Genomic DNA, 10753 nt, shown 5'->3' on the forward strand with positions numbered 1-10753 from the left:
CCTGAGCTAAGCACTCCCACATGATAAAAGCCCAGCTCTGCTCTGCGTTCTATCTCACTTGGTCCGGACCCAGCCACCATCCACACGCCTTTGCTTTGTTTGGCTTTGGTTTTGTCTTCGCGCTACAACACTGCACACCTCATAATGCTCACACATTCACATTTACATTACTGATAATACTGACTCACACACTCCACATTTGTGGTTATTTATTTCCAGTTATATGCTTCATCATAATAAACACTTTAATTCTCAGTCATCTATTGTGTCCATCCCGTGTTTGTCATGGCCGGGTCATGACAGTACTGAGTACTCCTGTGACAATGTAGTAATCACTACTGAGTAGTCATGGGTCCGAATGTGATCATGTTTACGGGCCTGCCATCACAAGATGGTCTCTAGTTTACATTTAATTTCAGGATGTACTGTTATGTTACAAGACTTAACAATGAACTTATATACTGTATATATCTTTTAACTTTACGAAGAGGAAGTTGACACTTTTATCTTTGATTCTGAAATACCTTGTTTGTTCTTCAGTTGAATTATGCGTCACACTGACTTGCATGCAACTAACCATCTTCTCTAACTTGGCATCACATGGCACACACACACACACACACACACACACACACACACACACACACACACTCCTTCAGCCTGGGGCATATCACACCCACATGTGATATCAGTGAGCACGATGCGAGAACCACCATTGTTTCTCTGTTCTCTCCTATCAAAGAAACAAGTGGTGATCCACCATCTTGGACCTGAGTCCAACCATTCGATCAGCCATCGTGTGTGTGAGTTTTGAAATACCTTGTTTGTTCTTCTTTTGCTGATAAAACTGATAAATCACTTCCTTTCTTAGGAAACATCAAGCAAACATCATTACAAACATGTGAGGCTCAAACACAAAAAAGTAGGCTGTTTCCAAAAGAGACAAAGACATTCAAGGTATTAAAATATAAAATGAGTAAAATAAAATCAACATATACCTACAATTGAGAAGCTGGAACCATCAAATGCTAGAGGAGCTTTAGAAGTAATAATTTCTAAATATCATTGTCTTTAAAATCCCATTTGTAAGAAAAGTAGATTTTTGAGTCTCATTCCCAACTCGTCAAATACTGACACTTTGGGATGGAGGTCAACCCGACCTACAATCCCAAAGGGTCACTATTTGACGAGTTGGGAATGAGACTCAAAAATCATGTGGTCCAAGCCACGAGTGCTGTGACGGCCCCCGCCTGTGATATTTGGGTGTTGTGGACAAGTTACTGTGTGGTACTGTTTCTCTTTCAAGGTGTTGAGGAGGACGTAGCAGTAGCCAGCCATATCACTACTGAGTAGTCATGGGTCGGAACGTGATCATGTTTACGGGCCTGCCATCACAAGATGGTCTCTAGTTTACATTTAATTTCAGAATGTACAGGTATTGTACAAGACTTGACAATAAACTTATATACTGTATATTTATTTTAATTCTACAAATAGGAAGTTGACCTTTTTACGTCTGAGTTCTGAAATATCTTGTTTGTGCTTCAGTTGCTGATGAAACTGATAAATCAAGTCCTTACTTAGGAAACATCATGCATTGTCATTACATTACATTATTGTCGTTATTTTCGTACCTGGCGCCGGAATCCTAGAGGCCCAATTGATGCCCAAGAACACTTTAGTCACAACTGTACATACATACTGTGTTGATGTTAACAGATTGACCTCTGATTTACACAAACAGCAGGCTACTTTAGTCTGTGATCAACAAATCACACCTGACTGTACGAAATGAACCAGTCAGAGGTAAATGTTTATGTTAAATAGATGTAAATAATGTGTGTTGGTGGGATCAGTTTATTAAATGAACACTCTTCCTATTTCTTTCTGTTTCTGAATGTACTTGTGTCTCTGGTAAAGCAGCACTTTGGAAATGATTTCAATTTTGGCATTTCCTCCATCAATTGATGAATTATTTGGTCTATAAAGCAGGGTGCTGTCGTCTTGCTGTTAGTCAGTGTCACTGTGACATCTCACTGATGTTACTGATTTACGCAAACAGAATAAGAACCTCCAATAACTCCCCACCACACATTGTATCTAGGCTGCTCAATTGTGTGAAGTCTGAGATGTTTTCGGTCACTTTTACCAAAAGCATCAAGCTGTATTTTTGACTCTCTCTTTTGATAATTTGACAATTTTTTTCAAATCTAATGTTTTGTTTCTCTCTTCACTAACTTGGTAAAGAAGAGTGGAAAGACCCCCACCTACAGTGGACAACGATCAGTCTCAGCTTCATAATGACGGCTCTTTCGAGTGAACAGTGTTCTTTCCGAAAATATTGATTCAGCTATATCTTTGTGCTTTGCAAAGCAAGAAATAATTGGATCGGTAAACATGAAGCCCTTGAAATGTGAGTTGTGATCTCAGGAACAGCTCCAATTGGTTTAAAAAAATGAAAATTGCTTGATGTCGAAAACATTCCTGCTGAAAAAAAAGGTGCATTACAAAAAGGCTGTCTCTGTTTTGTGCCTGTTGTTTTATATGATGATATTTTGCTGATAAAACAAATAAATTACTTCTTGTCTTAGCAAAAACATCATGCATTTGCATGCAAGTCTTTTTAGTAATATAATGGTCTGATAGATGGACTGATAAGTAGCATTGTGTAACTTTGTGTGACTGTGAGGAGAGTAAAATGTCCCGTAATGATAAAATAAGATTAGATCAACATCTTGTCATCCATGTGGAGAACTTGACATTGCAAAACATATTGAGAAATACAGAATGACTGGATAAGATTATTACATCTCCATCCTTATAAAGAGACGGGTAACTCACGACTGCTCAGCAGACGTCCACATCACCTCTAGATCTCACAGTGCTCACTTTGCTGTCTGTGACACCAGTTTTTTTTTGGTTCTGACAAACAAGCTGTGGAAAGGTGAGAAGTCAATTTAATCCTGATGTTACTTTAATAAATGCAATGCAAGTCTTTTAGATGAGATGTGATGAGCTTTGACACTGGTGAATGAAGGCAGTGAATGATTCTGGATGTGGCCACTGTGATTTGTTCCTCAGGATGAAGTGTGTTATGATCTTTCTGGTGTTGATGGTGGTCGTCCTCATGGCTGAACCCGGGGAGAGTTGTCATCCCCCTGTCTACAGACGGCCCCCATGCGGTAAGTCATAAGTGTTCACACTTAATGAGTTGATGTTAAAAGATTGACCTCTGATTTACAGATAATTTACTCAGATAATAAACCTAAAACTATGTGAAGAGAGCATCATTATTGTTCTAAATGCAAAGATTTTTCAAATATGATGATAATATACTCATGTTGATTTATCTCATTTTCATCTTTTTGTCCTTTTAGGATACGGACGTAGAAGGTAAGTATTCATGAATATTTTCTGTTGATTTCGAACAGACAAATAAAAGAATTAAAAAGTCTTTGTGAAATGCCTCAAACCTATCAAACAAAGCAATCATCAGTATTAACCAGATCCCAAGTTGATGTCTTCAGGTACATTATTATGTCCAACCCATTTAAATTCATGATGATGATATTTTAGAGGGTAAAGAAGCAAGTTGACACATTTCAGAAGCTAGAATCAGTGCATTTCTCTCAGTTTTTGCTTGAAAAATGATTGCAAAATTATTCAATTATTAAAATATTTGTCATTTATGATTTTCTTGAACGATCTCTGTTGATAATTTAACCAAGTGATTTCTCTCTATTTCCACCTTCTCTAACTTGGTATAGATTCATATGCGTACACAGACCGCCCCCATGCAGTAAGTCACAAGTGTTCCTACATACTAAGTTGATGTTAAAAGATTGACCTCTGATTTACACAAACAGCAGGCTACTTTAGTCTGAGATCAACAAATCACACTTGACTGTACTAACTGACTACATACAACTTCATTTAGTTCTGTGTTTAGCTAAAATCTTTTATTTAGTCCTGGCATCTCAGATAATAAACCTAAGACTAAGTAAAGAGAGCATCATTAATGTTCTAAATGCAAAGATTTTCAAATGTGATAATATACTAATGTTTATTTATGTGATTTTCATCTTTTTGTCCCTGTAGGACTTCCACCTCCACCTCCGCCTCCACTGTAAGTATTACTGAATATTTTCTGTTGATTTGTGAAATGCCTCAACCTATCAAACATAGCAAGCATCAGTATTAACCAGATCCCAAGTTGATGTCTTCAAGAACCTTATTTTGTCCAACCCATTTAATTCATGATGATATAATAGAGGGTAAAGAAGCAAGTTGACACATATCAGGAGCTGGAATCAGTGAATTTCTGTCAGTTTTTGCTTGAAAAATGATTGCAAAATTATTAAATTATTGAATATTTGTCATTTAAGATTCTGTTGAACGATCTCTGTTGATAATTTAATTAGCTGATTTCTCTCTATGTCCACCTTCTCTAACTTGGTATAGATTTGGATGCGCACACAGACGGCCCCCATGCGGTAAGTCACAAGTGTTCCTACATACGGAATTGATGTTAACAGATTGACCTCTGATTTACACAAACAGCAGGCTACTTTAGTCTGAGATCAACAAACCACACTTGACTGTACTAACTGACTACATACAACTTCATTTAGTTCTGTGATTAGCTAAAATCTTTTATTTAGTCCTGGCATCTCAGATAATAAACCTAAAACTAAGTAAAGAGAGCATCATTAATGTTCTAAATGCAAAGATTTTTCAAATATGATAATAATAAACCCATGTTAATTTATCTCATTTGCATCTTTTTGTCCCTTTAGGAAACGGACTTGGAGGGTATGTATTCATGAATTTTTTCTGATGATTTTGAACAGACGAATAAAAGAAATAAAAAGACTTTGTGAAATGCCTCAACCTATCAAACATAGCAAGCATCAGTATTTACCAGATCCCAGGTTGATGTCTTCAAGTACCTTACTTTGTCCAACCCATTTAATTCACGATCAATCAATCAATCAATCAATCAATCAATCAATCAATCAATCAATGTATTATTTAAAGTGCAAAATCACCATGGTACATGGTCTCAATACACTTTACAATAAAATCAAGTACAAGTATAACAGACAATAAAACAATATTAAAACACCACAGGAAAATGATAAAACAGTTAAGAATTAGTTTAAACCAAAATATTGAGTAAAGAGGTATGTTTTAAGACGGGACTTAAAAATTGCAGTGGATGTAGCTTCTTTGATATCAAGTGGGAGGCCATTCCATAAAAAAGGAGCACGGTAGGAGAAGGCCCTGCCACCAGCTGACTTTTTATTGATTGGTGGGATGACAAGGAGGTTCGAACTAAGAGAACGAAGAGGACGTGGCGGAATGTAGGGAGAAAGTAGTTTGGTTAAATAAGACGGTGCAAGTCCATTTAATGCCTTATAAGTTAAGAGAAGAACTTTAAAATCGGCTCTAGCCTGAATGGGCAGCCAATGTAATGATGCCAGGACAGGAGTTATGTGACAGAATCTACTTGTTTTTGTTAAAAGTCTGGCCGCTGAATTTTGCACAAGCTGAAGACTCCTAGTAGTACAGATGGGGAGGCCAGAAAAAAGGACATTACAGTAATCTAAACGGGAAGACACAAGGGCATGGAGAACCACCTTGGTGCCACGCCGGGACAGAGCAGGGTGGATTTTGGCAATATTACGCAGGTGAAAGAAAGCCGTCCTGGTGATTTCATTGATGTGAGTCTGGAAAGTCAAGGTTGGATCAAAAATAAGACCTAGGTTTCTAATGTGCGTGCTTTCAGAGATTGAACAACCATCAATATTAAGACAAAGACTCTCAGAGAAGTACTTGTAGTTATTAGGCTTGATCACCAGCAAATCAGTCTTAGCAGTATTGAGCATGAGAAAGTTTTGACTCATCCAGATCTTGATTCGGCTTACACATGTTCCCAGATTTTGTATTTGAGAGGGGTCATTAGGCTGTAGTGGGACGTACAGCTGTGTGTCATCAGCATAGAAATAGAACTGTAGACCATATTCTGCAATTATCCTACCCAGGGGGAGCATGTAAATACAAAACAACAGAGGGCCCAGGACAGACCCCTGCCCTGGGGCACACTAGCAGTAACTGTAGAGTATTCTGACAAAGAGTCATTGAAGCTAACGCATTGGGTTCTACTAGATAAGTAGGACTGCAACCATGAGAGCGCCAGCCCGTGAACACCAACGTAATGCTCCAGTCGGTGTAGAAGCACACAATGATCTAAAAGAGGGTATAATAGAGGGTAAAGAAGCAAGTTGACACATTTCAGGAGCTGGAATCAGTGAATTTCTGTCAGATTTTGCTTGAAAAATGATTGCAAAATTATTCCATAATTGAATATTTGTCATTTAAGATTCTGTTGAACAATCTCTGTTGATAATTTAACTAACTGATTTCTCTCTATTTCCACCTTCTCTAACTTGGTATAGATTCATATGCCTGCACATACCATCCCCATGCGGTAAGTCACAAGTGTTCCTACATACTGAGTTGACGTTAACAGATTGACCTTTGATTTACACAAACAGCAGGCTACTTTAGTCTGAAATCAACAAATCACACTTGACTGTACTAACTGATGACATAGGACTTCATTTAGTTCTGTGATTAGCTAAAATCTTTTATTTAGTCCTGGCACCTCAGATGATGAACCTAAAACTAAGTATAGAGATCAGCATTAATGTTCTAAATGCAAATATTCTTCAAATATGATGATAATATACCCATGTTAATTCATCTCATTTTCACCTTTTTGTCCCTTTAGGAATCGAACATAGAAGGTAAGTATAACTGAATATTTTCTGTTGATTTCAAACTACCTCACTTACCAACTACCTTACTTTGTCCAACCCATTTAAATTCACGATGATAGAATAGAGGGTAAAGAAGCAAGTCAACACATTTCAGAAGCCAGAATCAGTGAATTTCTGTCAGATTTTGCTTGGAAAATTATTGCAAAATTATTCAATTATTGAATATTTGTCAATTAAGATTCTGTTGATAATTTAACTAACTGATTCCTCTCTTTTGTTCCCCCTTCTCTAACTTGGTATGCAAACAGTGCGGAAAGATCTCAAGATGAAGTGGCCGATGATTAATTGAGGCGACACTATCAAGACTGAGTCTGTTCTTGATTTTGAAGATATAGTTTGAGCTATATCTTTGTGCTTTGCAAAGCAACAAATAATTGGATTAGTAAACATGAAGCCCTTGAGATGTAGTGACTTTAGTCACAGCTCCAACTGATGTTGAAAAATGTAAAATTGCTTGATAGTGAAAACTATCCTGCTGAATAAAGCCGCATTACAAGACCGTCTCTGTTTTGTGGTGTTATTTAAGTGAACATGTGCTTGTAATTTTATTGGTGATGATGATCAAGAACATTGTTTTTCATTAAGTCAGAGTTAAATAGATAAGTAGATCTAAATAATGTGTGTTGGTGTGATCAGTTTATTAAATGAACACTTCCCATTTCTTTCTGTTTCTAAATGTACTTGTGTCTCTGGTAAAGCAGCACTTTGGAAATGATTCAATTCAAAATAGACAAAGACATTCAAGGTACTATTTTGAAAAATGAGTTAAAAAAATCAGCTAATACCCACAATTGAGAAGGTGGATCCATCAAATGTTGGGAGGAACCTTAGCAGTAAGAATTTATTTTTATCATTGTCTTTAAAAATCCCATTTGTAAGAGTAATTTTTTGAGTCTTAATCCCAACTCGTCAAATACTGACACTTTGGGATGGTGGTCAACCCGACCTACATCCCAAAGTTCCAGTATTTGTCTACAATACTTTTAAGTCTACAAAGAGGAAGTTGACCTTTATACCTCTGAGTTCTGATATACCTTGTTTATGATTCAGTTGCTGAAGAAACTGATTAATCACTTCCTTACTTAGGAAACATCATGCATTGTCATTACATTACATTATTGTCATTATTTTCGTACCCTGCCAAGGAATTCTAGAGGCCCAATATTACGCCCAAGAACACTTAAGTCACAACTGTACATACATATTGAGTTGATGTTAACAGATTGTCCTCTGATTTACACAAACAGCAGGCTACTTTAGTTGGAGATCAACAAATCACATCTGACTGTACTAAATGAACCAGTCAGAGGTAAAACTTTATATTAAGCAGATCTAAATAATGTGTGTGTTGGTGGGATCAGTTTATTAAATGAACACTCTTCCTATTTCTTTCTGTTTCTGAATCTACTTGTGTCTCTGAATAATTTCAATTTTGGCATTTCCTCCATCAATAGATGAATCATATGGTCTATAAAGCAGGCTGCTGTCATCTTGCTGTTAGTCAGTGTCACTGTGACATCTCACTGATGTTACTGATTTACGCAAACAGAATAAGAACCTCCAATAACTCCCCACCACACATTGTATCTAGGCTGCTCAATTGTGTGAAGTCTGAGATGTTTTCGGTCACTTTTACCAAAAGCATCAAGCTGTATTTTTGACTCTCTCTGTCTGTAAGTTTTTCAAATCTAATGTTTTGTTTCTCTCTTCTCCAACTTGGTAAAGAAGAGTGGAAAGACCCCCACCTACAGTGGACAACGATCAGTCTCAGCATCATAATGACGGCTCTTTTGAGTGAACAGTGTTCTTTTTGAAAATATTGATTCAGCTATATCTTTGTGCTTTGCAAAGCAAGAAATAATTGGATGGGTAAACATGAAGCCCTTGAGATGTGTGTTGTGATCTCAGGAACAGCTCCCATTGGTTTAGAAAAATGTCAAATGGCTTGATGTCGAAAACATTCCTGCTGAAAAAAAAGGTGCATTACAAGGAGGAGGGGTAGGAAGGGTGAGGAGCGAAGAGAATATGGAGAATAGTTTCCTGGGGTTGGAGGCAGAGGAGCTGATCTTTGACAGGTAGAAGACAAATTTGGCTGCTGAAACAGTTGATGAGAAATCAGACAGGAGATGGTGGTGGTGAGCAAGGTCATCAAGATGATGAGATTTTTTCCATTTTCTCTCTGCTGCTTGTAACACTGATCTGTTGGTTCGCACAACGTTTCGCATATGATGATATTTTGCTGATATAACAAATAAATGACTTCTTGTCTTAGCAAAAACATCATGCATTGTCTTTTTAATTATATATACAGTTATAGGACAGAACTTCTAATGGCCCCTTTTTGCGAGGCTATAGAGCCGGGGAATGATAAGTAGTGTTGTGTAACTTTGTGTGACTGTGAGGACAGTGAAATGTCCCGTCATGACAAAGTGAGATTAGATCAACATCTTGTCATCCATGTGGAGAACTGGACATTGAAAAACACATTGAGAAATACAGAATGACTGGATAAGATTATTCCATCTCCATCCTTATAAAGAGATGGGTAACTCACGACTGCTCAGCAGAGACGTCCACATCACCTCTAGATCTCACAGTGCTCACTTTGCTGTCTGTGACACCAGTTTTTTTTTGGTTCTGTCAAACAAGCTGTGGAAAGGTGAGAAGTCAATTTAATCCTGATGTTACTTTAATAAATGCACAGTCTTTTAGATGAGATGTGATGAGCTTTGACACCGGTGAATGAAGGCAGTGAATGATTCTGGATGTGTCCATTGTGATTTGTTCCTCAGGATGAAGTGTGAATGATCTTTCTGGTGTTGACGCTGGTCGTCCTCATGGCTGAACCCGTGGAGAGTTGTTATCCCCCTGTCCACAGACCGCCCCCATGCGGTAAGTCACAAGTGTTCATACTTACTGAGTTTATGTTAAGAGATTGACCTCTGATTTACACAAACAGCAGGCTACTTGAGTCTCAGATCAACAAATCACACTTGACTGTACTAACTGACTACATACAACTTCATTTAGTTCTGTGTTTAGCTAAAATCTCTTATTTAGTCCTGGCATCTCAGATAATGAACCTTAAACTAAGTAAAGAGAGCATCATTAATGTTCTAAATGCAAAGATGTTCAAATATGATAATAATATACTTATGTTAATTTATCTCATTTTCATCTTTTTGTCCCTTTAGAGAACGGACTTGGAGGGTAAGTATTACTGAATATTTTCAGATGATTTTGAACAGATAAATAAAAGAAATAAAAAGACTTTGTGAAATGCCTCGAACCTATCAAACATAGCAAGCATCAGTATTAACCAGATCCCAGGTTGATGTCTTCAAGAACCTTACTTTGTCCAACCCATTTAATTCACGATGATATAATAGAGGGTAAAGAAGCAAATTGACACATTTCAGGAGCTAGAATCAGTGAATTTCTGTCAGATTTTGCTTGAAAAATGATTGCAAAATTATTCAATTATTGAATATTTGTCAATTAAGATTCTGTTGAACAATCTCTGTTGACAATTTAACTAACTGATTTCTCTCTATTTCCACCTTCTCTAACTTGGTATAGATTTGGATGCGTACACAGACTGCCCCATGCGGTAAGTCACAATTGTTCATACATACTGAGTTGATGTTAACAGATTGACCTCTGATTTACACAAACAGCAGGCTACTTTAGTCTGAGATGAACAAATCACACTTGACTGGACTTACTGACTACATACAACTTCATTTAGTTCTGTGATTAGCTAAAATATTCTATTTAGTCCTGGCATCTCAGATAATAAATCTTAAACTAAGTAAAGAGAGAATCATTAATGTTCTAAATGCAAAGATTTTCAAATGTGATAATATACCCATGTTAATTCATCTCATTGTCATCTTTTTGTCCCTTTAGGA

General features: G+C 37.0%; 1 protein-coding gene and 1 long non-coding RNA gene across 2 annotated transcripts; both read left to right on the top strand.

Annotated features, from left to right (window-relative positions):
* The first annotated feature begins 2864 nt into the window (after positions 1-2864).
* On the top strand, positions 2865-7345 carry LOC311271492 (uncharacterized protein). Its single transcript, XM_084377189.1, has 10 exons — positions 2865-2944; positions 3082-3182; positions 3378-3393; positions 3768-3799; positions 4099-4126; positions 4462-4493; positions 4797-4812; positions 6459-6490; positions 6794-6809; positions 7091-7345. Exons 2-10 carry the CDS (start codon positions 3083-3085, stop codon positions 7125-7127), a joined length of 309 nt encoding a protein of 102 aa, XP_084233315.1. The 5' UTR covers positions 2865-2944; position 3082; the 3' UTR covers positions 7128-7345.
* Positions 7346-9414: 2069 nt separating this feature from the next.
* On the top strand, positions 9415-10052 carry LOC311271311. The gene is made up of 3 exons (XR_014624402.1): positions 9415-9501; positions 9635-9734; positions 10037-10052. It is a non-coding gene; the product is annotated as an uncharacterized lncRNA (long non-coding RNA).
* Positions 10053-10753: the final 701 nt, after the last annotated feature.

The sequence above is a fragment of the Pagrus pagrus genome (assembly GCF_965226575.1).
Source record: "Pagrus pagrus genome assembly, chromosome: 16".
Classification (NCBI taxonomy): domain Eukaryota; kingdom Metazoa; phylum Chordata; class Actinopteri; order Spariformes; family Sparidae; genus Pagrus; species Pagrus pagrus.